Here is a 20790-nt window from a genome sequence, read left to right as displayed (position 1 = left end):
AATGTGAGCTAAAACGTTCTATCTATTTATCTCTATCCTTTTCATGTGGTTTATGAGTGAACGTGAGTTTTAACCAGCATTACAATATTGATATCCACCATTCCGCGAGACCCGTCCAATTAACTTGATGTCTGTTTTGATTAGTCTGTTTTGACATTTGCGTGCAGACAGTGAATGATAAAAAAAACACACACTAATAGGATCTTTATCGTGGATACGAGCGGAAACGTGGCTACTAAGTTTCACGAAACTGGTACTTAATCAAGGGAGAACGTAACCTTTATCTCTGTCTCCTCTAATTCCCCTTCATTTTCCAACAAGAAACAAACAACAGATAATTTGTACACACATTAGGCTTATAATCTGTACTGCGCAGTAGATTTTTAATAAACAACAGAAATAATGTCTTTTATAACGTTTTACTTTTTTGTTTTTAAAAAAATAGTCGCAAACACACACTCAGTGAAAGAAATGTCTTCTCTTTCTGGGATGTGATTTAAGACATTCATTTCAACCCTCTGTACTGCAGTGCACAACGTGACAAAACTACAGAATACGTGTGTGAACTTTTTTTTTTTTTTTTTTTTTTTTTTTTGTTCAAATCCTTGATTCTGCGCGAGTACTATACAACAATGAGGGAAAGGAAGTCTCAAGGTTTCGTCTTTATACATTATATACAGTATATTGAGTAAAGTTTCTGACAATTGCCTCTGCACATTCACAACATTCACGTATGTTCTACCGAATGATAACTCCGTATTCTCTAAAGGTTTGCTTATCACATGCATACGTAAAGATTGTTGAGGAATATATTTACTTTAAATAAAATCCACAAATGATTTCTCACTTTCATCACGTTCTGAATCTTCCGTTGTTTTCTTTAAGTCCTTAACTTTATTCATTAAACTCTGATATTTTATAAATAGAGAATCGTGTGTGTGCCCTCTTGAGTATCTTTCTGTGCAAAATGGTCACATTTCTCTTTAAGACAAAATCGTTACAAACAGAAATACCGAACTTTCATTTTTCTTCAAATTCAGAAAATTGCTTAAAAATGTATATTTACAGCAGCGACACCAATATCTGTACAAGCTTAACTGGGGGGGGGGGGCGTTCTGATGTGTGCTTCGTTGTTAGACGTCGAAACAAAGATATATATATATATATATATATATATATATATATATATATATATATAGAGAGAGAGAGAGAGAGAGAGAGAGAGAGAGAGAGAGAGATAGATAGATAGATAGATAGATAGATAGATAGATTCGGAAAGGCTGAAGTATTTTGGACGTCACTGTGTAAGACATCCCTTAAGGTGCCCTGGGTGAACTCCCCAGTTATGTCTCGAGTATTTGGCTGAGAGCGAAACTACTTTTAGAGGGCCTTCACAATTGTAGTAGTAGTTAAACGAATTATGAAACTCTTAGTGATGCAAGTAAATGTGGGAGAGATGGACATTTCTTTTAAAAAAAACATATTTACTCCCAAAGGGTATGAGTATAATGTTTCAAATTAGGTTAACTACCTGTACCATATATTTCTAGTGAGTTAGATATTTAGATCCTATACCCCTCAAGGTGTTGACTCCGTATACAAACATATGGAAACTTTCATATTAGTATCTTCCTGTAAAGAGGGACATGGACATAAAATAGGCAGAGATAACTTCACTTATCAATACTGCAAGACCAGAATGAAACAGCATACTCACATAAGATATTCGTAGCAAAATAAACTTTTATTTCCGTAGATGAAGCAAAATTTTTAAAATCATGATAAAGAAATTTGGTAAACATTGATTTCACCATTATTTAAAACATTCCACACACAGATGATAAAAACACAAATATTTCAAATTTTCACTTTACTTTAAAGAGATTATATACTTATATATCTCCAAGCATTTATAGGATAAACATATTAATATTATTTGCTTATTTACACTTTTCCAATCACTGAAATCTGATATGTAAATTCTTTTATTTTTTTTAAAAAAAAATCTCCACTTCTATATTTTTCTGGCACTGAAGACGACTCTATGCAGAAGGCAGCAATGACAAAGTGAAGACAGCCGTGAAGGAGTTTTTTGTATGTAATACATGTACTTTTCCAAGATGAGTTTTTAAACGTTTTAAAGCTGTATGACAAATTCATCAACGTCCTTAGTTCTTTAAGGGAAAAATAAAGTAAGACTTGCTCTTTATTTTCGCTGTATATTATTTAACTTGCGTAAACACGTCTGTTCATAACCAACAGAGAAAATTTATTTTCCGATTTACCCTCGTATACGCAAGTACTGGTTGGAAAGTACTGACTTATATACTTCACATGCACATGCAGTTGTATATTATTTATTTGACTTGTTGTTTTCTACGTCTTTATACACATATAGAGAGAAGGAAGAATATGTCATCCAAATTTAGCAAGTTTACTCCTTTCCATATTGAGACTGTGAAACGAATCGGTTTCCAAGAACTGAAACTGTATGGTGTTTCGTAGAAGCAGGAAATTTTGCTAGAGATGTGGAATCAAGTGGCTCTTGACGTTTTAACATTTCCATTCCTCTTGTAAAGCATTTAATGTAATGATTTCCTGGAACATTTTCAAAATTCTCATTAAACACTTAAATGATAAATAGAAGTACCCCCCCCCCAAAAAAAAAAAAACTTTTGAAGAACATACCTCGAAAAATATGTTCCAGAAGTTTGTTATGTTCAATGTCTGCTTTGAAAGTATATATGTAGTTCCGTTCCAGATATTGTCATCTGGATCACATACTTCTAATCAGCTTTATATATATATATATATATATATATATATATATATATATATATATATAATATATCGACTGAAGAATGTAGACAAACGGGGATTCTCGTACCAAGTGGGCTTTGTGGTGGACAACCACAATTGCGTGAGTTTTCTCGTGTTCTCCCGCTTTTTGCCATTTGTTTTCCATTTTGTTCATGGTCTCCTTTAGCATTCAAAGTATAATCCTGAGTCTTAAAACTGAAATATTCCATTTCATTTTTTCATCATCAAGAGGCAATTGAGGAACTACGTGAATTAAGAAGTAGCAAACTCAGGTCCAGAAAGTCAAGTAATGAAATCTGAGATCTAATGCACTGACCACGCATCACCACGTTGAACGTTCTACATCTGGGTAGTCATAGTTCTTCGATTGTAGCGAAAATGAGTTGAGGACTACTTTTTATCTGTTAACTAATTTCATCAGTATTTCAAACTCGTAGGACTATAAACGAAACTAAAAAGAATGAGACTTGTTTATCATCTATCTCCCCTGTAATTCGACTTACTTCTGTGTACTGAAATAAAATACTTGAAGTTATGAAGAAAGAACACATGTGAATCTAAACATATCCATGCGAACATTTCACCTGGCGACACAGAGTTTGTATATTACTTCTCTGCGCTTCACTATTGAAGTTTATTAGCTCCGTGATGTTTTATCTGGTTCCACCACTGTTGTAGATGTAATAAATTAATATATTTTTAATTAATATTTAATACTCTTTAAGTTCTGTTTTCGTATCGGAAAATTAAGTTTGCATCCATCTACATGCTTTAGTGTTTGATCCCATGTTAAATAGTTTTACGTATTCAGCACATAACGACTTAAAGTATGTAGACGACTAAGTTATTCCATTAAATTAGATTCGGTTCATCATATACTTTTGATTTTGCATACGAAAGAAATATCAAGTAAAACTAGTAGCTCTTGCAACGCTACCGTGTGACACGTCACTTGTAAACAAGAACATTAGTTCGCAACTTTGCTACAGGCGCAGATAAAGCAAACGAGATATACCCAAGTCCAGGACTGCTCGATTTTTTGCTATAGTTTGAGGGCAAGTGAGCATTAGGGAGGAAATGCTCATCTCTTCTCTCTGTTAACCAATAAGAACATTTTTATTCGACGCTGTGTAAAACTCTAAAAGAGGGAGTTATGAATTGCACGCAAAATACAAAATGTTTCTCCTGATAAAGATTCCACGTTCGCTTAGGATAAAAAACGACTTTTATTTTTCTAAGCACATTGTAAACAAAGTGTGATACTGAAATAAGCGTTTCCCTCGTACTCGTATTGTATAAACGAAGGATAATAATATTATATGACAACTTCTCGTCTTGAATTTCACTAAGCATAAAGAGGTTTGAGATTGGCTGTACAAAGCTCACGACCAATGTTGTCCATAACGAACTTACATTGACTGGTATTGAACCATGAACCTTTCATATCAGAGATAAGGTATTGTTCCACTTAAATACTTCAATCTTGCTTGATAGATCAATTCTGCAACATTTGTGATGATTAATTGCAAAGTGATTACGTATAGATTTAGCAAACCAAATAATTTGTATGATCTATTTAATATTTTCATCATAAGACGCACTCTCCCCCTTCCCCAAAGAAAATGATAGGAATGGGAAAATAAAGTGTAAGGGGAGGAGGCTATATCGAGACACCAGGACACGCACTGCACAAAAGTGGCATAAATTCCAGTTTAGTTTATCTTAGGTCTGGCGGGGAAAAGTAGCTCCTCCGAAACTATAGCTGAAACTGGAAGAAATACTGCTCTGAACGAAACGCAAAAAAACGTATAATTATTTATTACTATTATGTGCTCCTTCAAACTGACAAATTGTTAAATGCTATTGATAGATAATACATGTGCTTCCTGTTTGATTGATCCTGTTGGAAATGCAAATCTTCGGATGAAAAACGAATAAATGTTTCTGATTACTTGAAGCGGTAGATCACGTCTCACATAGTATCACTGGTAAATAAAGGCATTAAACTTCCATTAACCAATCGGCCAGTAATAGATAGAGCTCTGCGACTGCTTTGATCATATTGATTTGCATACCACTAAATGGATTATATTGTCAGGAATATTTTGTATTGTCTGAGGCAAAAGAAACTAACATATTGCGCAGAATGAATCCATTAATTTGCATCAGATCTTTAACTTGACTCGTATTAAATATAGAGAATTAAAACAAGAACATGACACGCTAAATTACATGTGCCAAATTTAGTATTGATATTATGAAATTCCGTAACTAACCACAAGTTACTTTTATAAAAATCTAAACTCGCATTTAAAAAAAAGGTTCAAAATGTACACAAAAAAATAAACTACTTTTGGCTGATTGGATTATTGAAGTTCAGCGCTCCTTTCAGTACAGCCTGAATGAGACGTGGACTTACAGCTAAGCGTGAGATTCGAACCACATAAACTCCCACTGGAAATCGACACCGGGATCTCCCGCGTCCAAGGGAGGTCACAAGACGTTTTTGTTTCATTTTTCTAAAATGACCCCCCCTTTCTCTGAGAATGACAATAGTCACCAGGGCACAGTATACCTAATCTTATAATAGGATTATACAATTTAAGCGATTTATTCTCTGTTTTATCAGACAATGTCATTGATTGATTTTCATTGTCAATAGCGAGGTTATATACGAAGGTGAATTGGAAAGTTCGTGGCCTGACCTACAAAATTGGAAAATATTTGGATAAGTTATGTTTTATTTTTCCACGTAATCCCCCTCAACCGAGATACATTTATACCCACGTCTCCGGTAACGCCTCTATACCACTTTTTTTTTTTTTTTTTTTTTTTTTTTAAATTATTCCTCGAGCCCTGCAAAATATCTCAATACAGTATTTTTCACCTCCTGCATCCGAAGAAAATCGCTGACCTCCCCAAAACCTTTTTTCAGGTTTATAGACAAGTGGAAACTTGAGGGAAGCAGATCAGGCGAATAGGGTGAGTGCAGCTTCAAACCCACAGGAATGAATTTCTGCCATGAATGTAAGGGACATGTGAACGCGCTTATTGTCCTGGTGATTTTCTCCATGTTACAAATTTCCGCCATTTCCGCCGAGTTAGCACCTTATAAACTCGTCACCTGAAACAACAGAGAAATGACATTTTACAGAGTGACTACCAACGAATATGGCTACGCAGCTAATGTACACAAACATAAAATAGTGCTTCCTTCCTAGTCAGGTCACGAACTTTCCAATCCACCCTCGTACTACAAGACCAAGTGCGATCTAAACCACTGTCATACATCCGATGCTCTTTAAACTAAAATTGAGCGCGGCACCTCGTGCACCAAAACCATAGAGGATAGCAGTTAGAGTATGAAGGATGTCATGATTATAATACATTGACAAAGGGAGTTGGACCTATTCCTTATCTCTTCTTTCTTACCCACAGAAATAAATGAGAGATACATCTAAAATATATTTGACAAATGCCATCTAAATGATTTAATTAAATTTTTAATATGAATCTAATATTGATCTAAGTTTAATATATGTTGTCGATAAAAGTTTTTTTAAACATAAATTTATTATTTTGTTATAGGTGATGCATCCTCACATTCCACCAGGGGACATAACATTTATAGTTCAACAGCCTCCTAGATACGGTTACTTGGAAGTCGAGACACCGGAAGAACACATGGATACAGCAGACTCACCACCGGATTATCACAGACCTCTCTCAGCTCCTCAACATCCTGAAATAACAGTGTTTGACCAATCATTGATTGACGAGGGTCGCCTCCACTACATCCAATCAGCCCCTAATCAAACAAATGATTATTTTGTTATTGATGTGACCAATGGAATTTTTTCAATGCAGGGACTCGTCGTGAATCTGGTAGTGGTACCGAAACATATCTATGTATCAGGGGGTGACCTCAAAGTGGTAGAAGGGAAGGCTGTGACCTTAGACAAAGGACTGCTGAAAGTGCTAACAGAGTATTATGCTGATAAAGTAGAGGAATTCAGAGTAGTAGAACCTCCCAAAGCTGGAACTCTTCAGACGCCTTCTCATCCTGGAATACCGTTGGAGAAATTATCAGTAAGCCAGTTGGCTGCTGGACAATTGCAGGTAAGATACAGTAAATACATTTTCTAAGGTATTGCGTGAAGTTGTAAAATAAAATAACGTGTAGCTTTATATGAGTACTTATTTGAAAATGAGATCAAATTCCTTAATATTGAAGTTAAATCGCAAAATCCATTTAGTAAGTACAGTGCGTTCAGTTTAAGACGGATCTAAGATATCCCTTTGGGGATCTTATGGTACATTTTGTACCATACGCGTTTTTCATGGTACATTGCGTTATTTCTCTTCTATTTGAGCTTTTTCGTCCGTTTTTTTTTTTTTGTTTTGTTTTTCAAGTCCAGAGACATTGTAGAAGACATTACGTATGGTTTCAGACCGTCCTGCGTCCAGACATGGGAGGTGATGACGTCATAATCTTAAAATGTATTTTTTTCCCTTTTTAAGCCTATGTTCATTATTTTTTGGCGGGCTTATTTTTGATAGGACCACGTGAGTCATACCGTCTGAAAGGCCGTTCCATTCTGAAGAAAATGACGGTCGAATTATTATTCTAGGGTAATTAGGGATGTCTCAGGGATTTTTTTGAAAAATATACTTCTATATAGGGAAAAATGGGGCATTGTCGGTATATATATTTTTTGGCGGGCTTATTTTTGAACGTAGAAGATTGAAATTTTGCACAAACATTCAGTCCACCGAGTAGTATTTACCAGATTTTTTGTTCCGATGTCAGTGTTAAAACAGGGGGGAACCAGAGGGGCAAAGGGTTAAAAAAGGGATATTTTTACCCCAAAAATCCCGTTTTTCGTCATTTTCCCGCCTCACATACACGATAGGACCACGTGAGTCATACCGTCTGAAAGGCCGTTCCATTCTGAAGAGAACGACGGTCTAATTATTATTCTAGGGTAATTAGGGCCGTCTCAGTTAATTTTTATCCAAATATACTTCTATATAGGGTAAAAGTGGGGCATGGTAGGGAAATTTTTTCTGGCGGGCCTATTTTTTCACGTAGAAGATTGAAATTTTGCACAAACATTCAGTCCACCGAGTAGTATTTACCAGAAGTTTTTTTCCGATTTCTGCGTAAAAACAGGGGGGTCCAGAGGGGCAAAAGTTGAAAAAAGGGAAATTTTGCCCAAAAAATCCCTTTTTTCAGGAATTTCCCGCCTTAGATACATGATGGAGACATGTGAATGGTACCGCCTGAAAGACAGTTCTATTCTGAAGAGAATGATTGGCGGATTATAGTCCTAGGGTAATTAGGGATGTCTCAGGATTTTTTTCCCCTGAGATCATAGTGTTTTATGGTGATTTGGAGCATTGTGGGAATTTTTGATAAAAATTCTCCCGCCCTTACTATTCAAGATATAAACTTGAAATTTGGCACACACATTCAGTATACCAAGTACTATTTATCAGATTTTTTTTAGATGGCTACGATCACACAGGGGGGGTCCAGGGGGACCAAAGTTCGAGAAAAAAAATTTTCCCTCCGAAATTTTCACTTTGACATTTTTTCCCGCTTCCGATATATGGTATGAGCATGCAAGTGGTACCATTTAAAAGCCAGCTCTATTCTGAAGAGAATGAGGTATGAACCATGATCCTAGGATAAATAGTGACGATGCAGTAGCTGCTTGACTGAAAGTCTCAAAAATAGCCCAAAAAGCCAAGAGCTTCTAAGGGATATACATATTTAATTTTAAAACATTTCTCGATTTTGTTTAAATGTTTGTTATTTGTTTCATTATTATGCCAGTCTTGCATGTGTTCGTGAAAGCGGATAGTGAGACCCGGCACATTATTCAACAATTTGTTGCTATGTTGAAACCTAATTAAAACCAGCGCTGTTTATAACAAAACGGTGTAACTTGCCACACAGCAAATTTAAACATGACGATTTTCAAGAATTTATTTGGCAACAGGATTATTTCAAGGGGGATGTGATCTGCCAAATGCCCACACTTTACCAGTTTTGACTTCTTGTGTGGTTATGTGAAATAAACAATTTACAGGCAGAATTCACAAACCTTATAAAAGCTGAAGATGTGCTACATAAGATTGTTAGAAACATAGTACACTGTCTAGAAACGTCCATCACAGAAGGACATCGTTTCTAGCATTTGCTGTAGCTCAAATATCCATAGAATACTGTATACATGTATAATATGTATGGTCTTTTACCTCCCTGTTTGTACTCTCAGGGCAAGTTTTAAATTAAATGCACTGTGGACTATGTAAATGATACATACAATAGTTTATTTCGTTATTATGTATGTGCTTGTAGAGCATTTCTGAGTTACAACTAGTTAACGTTACATTAAAATTAGTCATCATTTAAGTATATCACTGATGTTCGGAACGGTGTTTTACTCGTTTTCTATTCACTATAGATTGGTTCTATAATTCAAATACAAGTTTCCAAACAAGGGAAAATATTGTAGTTGAATGTGCGTATTTAAGTAAATGTTTTCACTAAACACATTTATTTTCTTAGTTGGGGTTATCATTTTAATGGAGATAGTCAGTAAGCATATTCATGCTTGATATCATAATATATGATGATATACCAGTAATATTAATGATATGATATTCAAGCATATATATGTTACTCCCTAGTGCTCTGAATACATTAATTCTTTCATTTCTGTATAGTTACAGAACTTCTAAACGTGAGATACAATACCTATTGTGCTCTTAGACCAAATTGTATTTAATTTTAGTTTCAAGGCGGTGTTATAAATATTGCTAGTGATAACATTAAATATATAAAAGTTATCTGTCCTATATATAGGGAAACAAAAATTCTTCATTTCAACATGTTCGTAATTTTAACTTTTCCGTAAACTTTTTAAGCTCGTTCTGTGTAAATAAACTAAATGTCTGGCAGTAATGAGTCTTCGTGGGACTTGTTGGAATCTGGATCAACATCTTAGCATTTCCATCGGCTCAATTGTAAGCATATTTCAGATCCGCTTAGCTTAATAATTGGAGTAATTCTTTCTTTTCTGTGCCAACTGACAAAGCGAAACGGGAAATAATAATAATAATAATAATAATAATAATAATAATAATAATAATAATAATAATAATAATATACAATTAAATAAGTGGGGATTGTATATACCGTAAAAAGTAATATATTTAAGTCTATCCCATTTGAGGGTGGTCCAAGGGTTGGGATTAGTGTTGCCCACGAAATGAGAAATAATGTTTCCTCGTCATGTCTCGTAAATTTTAATGAAATTTGGTCTAGCTTTTTCTTCTTGCCTCAATTTTTTCTGATTTCATGTTGTAAATTTATGTACAAAATACGTGCCAGAATTTTTGTCTTAATCTTACCTGAAAGTTATCAGAATCCTTCCGCGCAATGAAAAGTCCACGTTGAGTTGAGTTATAAACATTCACAGTTGAGTTGATTTTAAGTTTTACTTGCCTTTCAGCAGCGAGGCTATATGAGACGGGACCTACTGATTAACGTGGAATTCAAACCACATGATCTCCCATATTTACAATTTACATATTTACAATTTGAGTATATTGTGTAGCGACTTGCGTCTCTTTAAATGATCGTAAATGCTGTTGGTACAATCACTTCATTATTAATGGTTTTTATACAATGGATCGTGTAACACTAAAACGGTGTTTGAAGCCCAACATTTGAATAAACTTGTGTTATCCAAAAGACTCGTGAAATTTCTTGTCTCGCCTCAAAAATGAGACGAGACTTGTCATATTTCTAACTTCATCTCGAATTTAGAAAGATATGTCTCGTCTCGTTCTCGAGACAAGACGAAAATTTCTCTTATCGTGGGCAGCAGGAGGGTAGAGGTAAGGTAATTAAGGACTCGGACACTTACTGAAGTTATGTAGTATCATCTTGCTCCCCCCTCAAGTTCTTCCAGTTACCCATTTTTTAGAGAGACTGGGTGAATCTCTGAGCCGCATTGAAACGAAGGTAGAACGAGAAAAATATCACCGCCTCCACCAGAGATCGAACCAGGCAGGTAGCCGCTCGCTTCACCGATCAGCGCGGCTCTGAATGCATATTATATATATATATATATATATATATATATATATATATATATATATATTTCTAATTTTCATATGACTGTACGTATAAATAACCTAAAGTAATACAATCTGAGTTTATTTATCTTTAATCTTGAAGCATTTACTTTGGTGGTATATGTAAAATGAATGCAATATTACGATTTTAAGCTTAAAAATTAGCGTGCATAATCGTGCTTTATGTATATTGCAGTACAAGCACGACGGAGGAGAAACTCTGGAGGACCGATTCCGCGTCGTAGCAAAAGCTGGCGACCGAGAGAGTCTCCCAGCAACGGTACGTATCCATGTTACGCCGGTCAATGACGAGATACCACGTGTCACCAATAACACAGGACTAGAACTTTGGGAGGGCGCAACTGTTCCAATCACCTCTGAACATCTAGGTAAGTTTTCGTGGAAAATTTCATTCACTTTTCTGCCTATGTATTTCATTGAGAAGATGCGAGATAAATAACTGGAAGCAACTACGGGTGCAAAACTCTGTTCCTCTTTATAATCTTTTATAACTATTTTTCTTCCAACAATATTTTTTTGATATCCTGATGGAGACTATTGAGCTAATGCCATTGTCTCTCTCTCTCTCTCTCTCTCTCTCTCTCTCTTTCTTTCTTTCTTTCTTTCTTTCTTTCTTTCTTTCTTTCTTTCTTTAGTTCTTTCAAATGAATGTTGGTTTGCATTAGCTTGAAATGCCCAAATCTGTTTATTTAAAAGAGTCCTAGTCTCCGTGATAGTTCGACTGACTTGTACGTAGGTAGTCTCTTTGGCTAAGAAGAAAACAGAATATTTATAATGATAAAAGTTGCGGGAAATTTACTACATCTTTATTACCACAAATAAGTTTCAAATAAGCAATCTTATATGTTCATAATTTATGTTAATTACTATTTTAATCATTTGAATCCACGAATTTTGTCAATGAGACTATAAAGCATTTGTTTGAATTCCTGGTTGTAGCTGTTATTAGCTATAAGCTACAAATGTTAGGCTACATTTAAACAACCATCTGTACCGTGTCTTTCTGTAAATGTATTTGTTAATTAATTTGACGTGACGCGTACTTTGAGCTGACTACACCAATATGAAAACTCTGAACCTTGTTTAGTCAGTCACACTGCGGACAACGAACAAATTCGACGTAGGTTTTGTTTGACGTCGAAAAAATTTATAGTTTTTCTTTATAAGTTTGCCAGAAATTATCCTCAAATTAGTGAACTTTTCCCGAAATTATTAAGAAAATAATACATACGAACAGCTACGCATTTTTGTATGGTCAGCTTCGAACGTCATATATATTAAAAAGTATTTTTGTAAATAATTTTAGATAACTCAAATTAACCTAATTCATCACAGTGTTGTTTTTTTTTTCCTTTCTTTTTTTTTAATTACGGGAAACTTGAGTTCGTGTTGTAGTAGTAAAAGTACTGTGTGTACTCGAATTAGCCAGAGCATTTAGGAGCAGCTAACGAAACATATCTCATTTGAGAAATAAAGTCTGCTAAAGACATTAAAGAGGGTCGTCCAAAGCGTACATTTAAGAATCAATGGACTTGCGTTTTTAATTAGGATTAAGAGTTGTCGCCTGGATGTTTATGCAACCCGTAACGTTTTGTTGTTTTGCGGGTTGCGTATTGAAACGTTACGCGAAACTTACATTTATGAATGAATGAAATATGGATAGCCACCGTTAAAGTCACTGAATCCCTGTAGATGTTACTCAGTTTACTCCATTTAACAAACTTGGCCGAGATAATCGCTTCTAGCTCTTTTATTAACAAAAACAGTATTCAAAAATTCCCTGTTTTTTTAAACGTCCTGGTTTTGTCTTTTAGGCTAAAGGAAACGGCTGATTAATGGAAGTAATTTGCTTTCTCACTGGGAATTGAATCCTGGATCACGTGCACGAAAGGCCGCTATGCCACTAGACCAACAAGGAGAGCTAAAAATTTGCTTTCGTTCAAGAGTCATCGTGTAGAGTAACGTACGTTAGGACTCACTACCGTGATCTTAATAATACGTGTGAAGGCAATCGTATGTAAATAACGTATGTCTACTGTTATTTTTTTAAATATTCATAATCAGTTGTCTTGCGCACAGTTACCTTGGTTTGTATATCCATTACTTAAGTGTAGTCGAATGGTTAGCGTGTGTGCTGTTGGTGTACGCGGTCTGAGCTTCGATTCTCGGTAGGTGTATATGATCGTTTGTATTCATTGAGCAGCGCCAACGATTGGTAACCTTCCTGAATTAAGAGGTAGTGGAGAGCCAGAGAATAACAGTAGTACGAGTCAACGCGCCAGCCACATATCACCCAAGTGAAAGCTTACTAATTGTCTACAGTCCTTCGTGGACAGTGAACGCCAGAAAGTTTAAATTATTTTGTGTATCTAATTATTAGTGGCTATTAAAACTACATCTCTTAAATCGGACCATTTCGATGCCAAGTAAAAGATATGGTGGGATGCCTGTAGCCTTATTTTCTAATAATAATAATAAGATTATACAATATTTGACAATAAAATTCTGGGACTGATGCTCGTACTCTGTAACTGCTGTCAGAAAATTGTTCGTCATGTGAGATTGATGCTGCGATATGCTTCTTATGCACAACATGTGAAGATCTGGTAAAAACAGCATATCTGCTTTCTAAACATTAGTCGTCAAAGACTAGTCGTCTGGTTTCCATTGTCATCACTTTATATCTAAAAAGGGAAATCAGCAATAAAGACTTTCGAGATGATCAGAACTGTTGACCGTGAGAATGCCCTATCTCGTAGCTGTGTTTGAATCGTACGCCTGATTTCGTAATGGACGTGAAGACGTTTCTGATGACTCCAGAAGTGGACCTCCATCAATCAGTTATTGAGAGGATACCTTAGACCGTGTTCGTTATCTGCTGCAGTCAGACCACCACATGGCCCTACGTATGATGGAAGGTGTGCCGCACTTCAATCGTGAAACGCTCCGACAGATCCTGAAAAATCTATGAAAGATTTACTTAAAGTTTGTGCCAAATTCTTTGACTGAAAAGGAAAAAACTTAGAGATTCAAGTGCTGTAGGGAATACATTAAGTTCATGGAGTCGGACCCTTCAGTGCTGGATCACATCGCTATAGGCGATAAAACCTGATACTATCTATATAAACATCCGTAACAATGGGAACCAGGGTGTCCTCGATGACTGATGTTTAAAAGGGCGCAGATGGTCTCTTTATCAAATTTTCATATGCTCTACAAAAGAAGAATATCGTTGCATTTATCTCGTATGATTTAAAAAAATCTGTCATTAGCAATTACAGAATACCATCAACATTCTGGGAACTTTATTGTCAAACCTTGTGTGAGGAATGAAGCCACAGGTCTTTCGTCTATCAAAACAAATTATTGCTTCTCTGTTGTATTTACAACCAACACAAACAAAACCCTTAGAAATGTTCAAATATAGCCTACTAAATCGTTATCCAAAGTAGCTTTAGCCTTCCTAATGTATACATTCTCTTTGAGTGTAAATGTTTGTTCAGTAAAAGTCTATGTGAAGCTATAATTGTATGTTATATACTTATTTGAAGATTGCTTTGGATTTATAAGTTGCGAATACAGTTTTTTTATTAAAAAATCTATTTTACAGCTTCGCTGGATGATGATACATCTCCTGTAAACCTGACGTATACTATATCTCCACCGACATCCGGCTACGTGACCCTGCGAACGACTCCCATGATCCCAATCGACCATTTTACGCAGGCAGACATCAATGCAGGAAATGTATTTTTCGTCCATACGGGTGAGTTTTACCTTTGTTACCTTTCAAAACATAATAGAAGTGATGATTGTACATAGAGATGGGCACGAATCGACTCAAAGGTAATTTTCTCGAGTCGAGTTCCGAGTCGAGTCACTGTTTTGAGGTCGAGTTTCGAGTCGAGTCGAGTTTGAAAAATAACTCGCTCGTGTAGCTCGTTTTAACTCGTTTTGAAATCATTGCCTGATTAGACTAGAAAGCGAAAGCTATGAGAAATGTAAGCAGTAAAGTGGAATATTTTTAGTGTTGCTCACGAGGTGAGACACTGCTCGCATCTCGCCTCGTCTCGATTAACAAGAAAACAATGGATTTTTATAACGAGACAGCCTTAAATGTCGTGTGCACTAACATAAGTATATACTGTAGTTCTCATCACCAAGGCTGAGACCTGCACGGTGAAAAGTTTTGAGCCGAAGCAGAAGCCCAACCCGTGTAGAGTTGTTAACTGGCTTAGTTCCGTTCAACTGAGCGAACAGCTCGAGCCGGCTTGGTTGAGATGAGGCACCGACCATCAGGTGAGCCATCAGCTTGTTTGTTTCGGCTTGTATCGGTTTAGGTGTGTGAGCTGTTGGCTCTGCTCGTTAGTAAATGAGCTGTGAGCCGAGCCGCTCGAGCCGTTGAGAACCCTAAACCCGGACCAAGCAGTTTTGAACATGTGTGGCCGGCGCCCTCTAACTTTTAACGATTTTTAGTTCGAGCCCGGATACTTGCTCCTCCGGAACTCAAACACAGAACCTCGTGAACGATGTCCTTACCTCCTAGACTTGACAACTACCGAGGTTAGCAGTCAACTAGTTTTTAAGTTAGTATTCAGATACAAACCACCTATATTTCATGATTATACACGGTGTTGTTATAATAATAATAATAATAATAATAATAATAATAATAATAATAATAATAATAATAATAATAATAATAATAATAATAATAATAATAATAATAATAGTATCATTGATAATAGTATCATTGATAATAATTATATTGTCTCTGTAGTATACTTGTATACTTGAAGAAAGTACTTGAAACTACATACAGCATTTGGCTCGTTTTGGCTGAACTCGACTCGAAACTCGAGTCAAATTCGAGCCGAGTTTCGAGTCGAATTGAAGGAAATTTTTCGAGCCGAGTTCTCGAGTCGAGTCGAGTCAAAGATGTCTGTTTCGAGTCGAGTCGAGTTTCAATGAAAACTCGCTCGTGCCCATCTCTAATTGTAAAAGTTATTTGAGTATTTTCATAGATGTTAATTTAGAAGTCATGAAGCACTTTATAAAAATACAATAATAATTTTCTGTACTCAGTTGAGTGTTCATTCTCATATTTATATAGTTAATATCTGTAAAATGAAATGAAAAAAAAAACATATGTCCCACACTTATGGCAGCTAGGCTAAAGGAGACGGTGATGATGAGAAATGAATGAAATTGTGGAGTGAAGAAAGTGGGAGAACCCCGAGAAAACCCACGCACACGCTGTTTGTCCACCACAAAACTCACTTAGCGCGAGGTAGGATCGAACCAAGAACCTCATGCACCAGAGGTGAACGTTGTACCACTGAGCCATTGCGGCTTCTTAAAATGAAATATGATTCTTTTCTGTATGCATAGTTGTACTCGTAATAATTTAACATATGTAGAATTTAGTTTCGTGATCAGGAAACTTTACAGTGAAACCTAGGAGGGAATAATTTGCTACTCGCCTTTAGAAGACTTGTAATTTACAACAAAGATACTAACCAATCTTCATATGTGTTATTATATATACGTATATAAGCAATCAATTACATATATGAATCCGAAACCTCACCTCACTTATCCTAGAACCGGTCACTTTCCTTAAATTACCATTTCGCTTATCAATTGTATACAAACTTTTATCATAACTGACACGTCACACTTTTGAAACGAATCTTCTTGTATCTTCATAAAGAATGTATCATGCTCTTGACATCTTCTTACAGGATTTCAATAATAAAGTTAGTATAACTAACTATAATTCTGTATGTAAGAGCCGAAAGCACGTAATTCACAAAATGTAATTTTAAAAGTGAACAGCCAAAAGAACGAACGGTTATTGAACTATTTGGTACAACTTACCACTATATATCCCGAAAAAGACCATTTTTATTCAAAACCCGTAATCACAAATCTGCATAATTTGAACATAAGCGTCTTTGGCTCTCAGATACGGAATTATGATGCAAATGAATTGTAGAAAGTTGCAAAAGGAACTACTGCAAGAACCAATAACTACGTAAACAATAATATTTTTTTTGATTTCTTTTATGACATTTCAGGAGATAAATCGGGAAGTTTTCGATTTCGAGTGACAGATGGAGTGAATACTGGAGGCCATCACACTTTCAGCATCACAGCTCGCGATTTAACGCTGAGGATGGTTAACAACCGGAGGCTACACGTCTTTCCACTCCTTCGACAGGCTGTAACTCCAGCTGAGTTACTGTACATAACCTCTGACCTAGATTCCTCTCGTGAAGTCATGTTTGTTGTGAAGTCATCACCTGCTCTTGGACGTCTTCTGTTACTTGTCTCAGAGGATACAACCATAGAAGCCAAAAATTTTACTCAAAAGGACATCAATGCCTCCAGAGTATGGTACGAACACACTCGACCGTTTACGGATCTTTCAGCGAACGATAGCTTTCAATTTGATGCAGTGGCCAAGTTCACCGATACGCTTACTGGACAGGTAAGACTAAATAGTTAACAGAACTATGAGGAGTACTTAAAATAACAATATGCTATCAACTATTGAAATTTGGATCTTCCTCAACGTGTGAGCAATGTCTCATTATTATATTTTTTAAAGTACCATTTCTCAGACTGTTTCAGGTAGAGACTCTTGTATTAGTCAGATTGTACTACTTGCCTTCTGCGGAAGCAAATTTGTCATTTCTTTTTAATCTTTTGAGTATATCCAGCTATTAAATTTGTATTTCTATACCAGTGTACTTATATTTTTGATAATAATATTGGCTAAAATTCCTTAGCATTAGTAGAAGAAAATACATATTAGCTTTCCTTTTAAAAAAATCAAAGACTCAAGAATGTTTTATAATAATACAAAGGTATATCAATATAAGCTATTAAATTTTGTATAATTCTTACCTTTTAAATTGTATTAGATACTGTTGTGGTATTAGATAATCTAGACCTGAGTTAGATTCCCAACTATATTGTGTTACGCAGTGCACTTCAATTTTATTTACGTTTTCTTTTGTTTTTATACCTAATGTTCAATATAAGAGGTCCACAAGAGCGGACCTCAAAGACCGAAGATTGAGAAGCACTGTTGTAAAATATTGAAATACTGAAAACATAATGAGAGAGAAGATCATAGTCCATCAGGCTGATCATGACCTTGATTTAATGCTTCTCATCTCGTTCACCAAATTATAAAAGAGCCACTTAAATATATTTTACGTTAATAAATAGAGTTGGTACTCATACTTCAAAATTGTGTAACTTCTGCTACTACTACTATACTACTACTACTACTACTACTATTATTATTATTATTATTATTATTATTATTATTATTATTATTATTATTATTATTATTATTATTTCTAGTAGTGGTAGTAATGGTGGTCCCGACATAGTAGTAGTATTAGCCTCAGCATCAGGAAGTCTGAAGTTCGGTCCCTGCATTAGTTTTAGAATTTTATGCTTCTCTTTCTCACTAAGGATGAGAATAGGCTCCGCATTTGTGAACCTAACAAAAGGCTATCATGTTTTTTTTCCCAGTCTGAAAGAAACGTTCAAAATTATACTAATTATCTTAAAAATTGACATACAAGAGTAATAAAAGCCTATAAACATCAGTAAATAAGGGAATAAATTATTCCATTTTATGAATATGCTGTTTCTTATTTCGTTCATTAAAACGTACGTTAATTGCGAAATGCTTGTAAACTTGAAATAAGTTTAACTGTTGTACGAGAGAAGATCCAAGTTATTCTTAGGAATTTTTGATCTCTTTTTCATCAACTTATCGTTTGGTTTCATTCATAATATCACTGCATTGTTACTTAATGAGAAGTTTATTCAGGGAGTTTTGAAGTTTGAGGTAAGAACTATTGTAACAGAAAGAAAAAATCCATAATTTAAATTACGTAATTTTAAATTTAGATATTCTAAAATATGGGTAGAATCACAGTTAAAATTTCTAATTTTTGTTTGACCAGTCATTTTTCATATGGTTATAAATACTATAAGACAAGATTGATAATTAATGTATTGATTTAGACTGGGCATGTCAAACTCAGTATCTGAAGAGGGTCAAATAATCATCAGTATATAAAGTGCAAACCGAAGGAAAAAGAATTATTTTCATACTTCACGTTGTATTTGAAAAATCAATAAACACATAGGACCTTATGCAGAGTCGTTTTGACGTATAATTAACGTCATATAAGGAAATCCGAGTAGTAGGTCGAAATCTGTTGTTTCTTTCGACCGACACCTAGCATCTTTTCCCTGGAATCAGCTTTCGGATACCTGGAGACATGCCGCTCTCACTAGCAATTTTTTGAACATGAGTCAGATGAATAGCTATTAACCTGGATCTTCCGGAAACTTGTTCATAAGTAAGAAAAGTAGTTCATACTGATTCTTTTATCGAACACGGAAATCACGTAAATTGTAAATTTGGAGGTTTCTGTGAATTGCGCAGGCAAATTTTTCTATAATTCTGTTACATCCACATTGCTGAATTTTTACTTTTAAAGAATATCTTTGTTTAACATCCCACGATTAGCCCCTTAGGATAAGGGACGCGGATGATTAATTCGAGTGAATGATAATGGAAAAATCAGTCGAATGAGAATTTGGGAGGAAATGGGAGTACTCCGAGAAAACCTACGGACGCGATGTTGTCCTCCACGAAATTAGTTTGCCGGGAATCGATCAAGGGGCCCCACACTAGAAGTAAGCGCTCTACCACTGAGCCACCGTCACCCCCAATTATTGTTTTTGCTGAGTCATACTTGAATTTATATTACAGTGTGATCCTAAAGTGTAGAAACACCCTAATAAGTGGTAAACGCTGAAAATATAACCTTAGTAATAATGTAGGTTGGTAACGGTGGTAAGGAAAGATGTTTGAGGACACATCAATATGAAGTCCGCCATCTTTTAATTTTATTAATTGTCTTAAATGAAAACCATAGGATGCGATATGTCATTTTAATAGCAAATTTTCGTAGAAATTGGATGACATTACTATTTTTGCTCTAACACTAACCATCATGAAATTATAACTGTTTCTTTGTTGTGTTTGCAACAGATGAAAGTAATCGTACATCAATGACCACACACTGTTACAGGACATGTTCAATTTGTTCCTCATTTCAGTCGATTGTCAGAGGCATTCTTAATTCACTGTTATCCCATAATCTTGAGCTGTAACGTTGAAACATACCTCCACAATTCGTTCCTTGAGATCCTGTCTATCCCTAATTTTCACCACATGCACAACAGACTTTACATGGCACCACAGGTAGTAGTCTAGTGGAATAAAGTCAGGAGGACGAGATGGCCATTCCCACAACAACTCGCCGACCAATCCATGGAATAAGAAAGTGCTAATCGAGGTACATGCGGTCACAGATATCGTAATAGGGTAGAGCTCCGTCGTCCGTCGTGCTGGAAAAAATTAGGGAATGGCCCATTGTTTGGCAGCAGTGATGGTAAGATGTCGTCTTCGAACATGCATCACCGTTAGGGTCCTGTCGATGAAGCGAATCCCCAACATGCCACACTACACCATCACATTGCTGGGAACACTTGTGGATGCGTTAAACCAATGCAGATTACTGTCCGAACAGTATCGCACGTTCTGTTTGTAACCTCGCTCGACACATGAAAGTTTACTTTATCACTAAATAATACGTCAAAGGCAAATGTGTGTATTTTTTTTCGCAGCTGCTCTGTGACCCATTCGGTTGGCATCTGGATATCTTCTGTAAGTGTTGGTGAAGTTGCAGCTTATAA

General features: G+C 35.6%; 1 protein-coding gene across 1 annotated transcript in view; it reads left to right on the top strand.

The window, feature by feature from the left end:
- Positions 1-20790, top strand: part of kon (chondroitin sulfate proteoglycan 4-like protein) — a 181938-nt gene that overhangs the window by 146834 nt on the left and 14314 nt on the right. The window contains exons 6-9 of the mRNA XM_081749757.1: positions 6409-6939; positions 11168-11360; positions 14603-14758; positions 17073-17485. Of these exons, the coding sequence (XP_081605883.1) occupies positions 6409-6939; positions 11168-11360; positions 14603-14758; positions 17073-17485 (1293 nt within the window). The remainder of the gene's footprint in view (positions 1-6408; positions 6940-11167; positions 11361-14602; positions 14759-17072; positions 17486-20790) is intronic.

This window comes from Thermobia domestica, chromosome 2, assembly GCF_964235325.1.
Source record: "Thermobia domestica chromosome 2, izTheDome1.hap1.1, whole genome shotgun sequence".
Classification (NCBI taxonomy): Eukaryota; Metazoa; Arthropoda; class Insecta; order Zygentoma; family Lepismatidae; genus Thermobia; species Thermobia domestica.
Note: the sequence above shows the minus strand (reverse complement) of the source record. Positions and strands in the feature narration are given on the sequence as shown.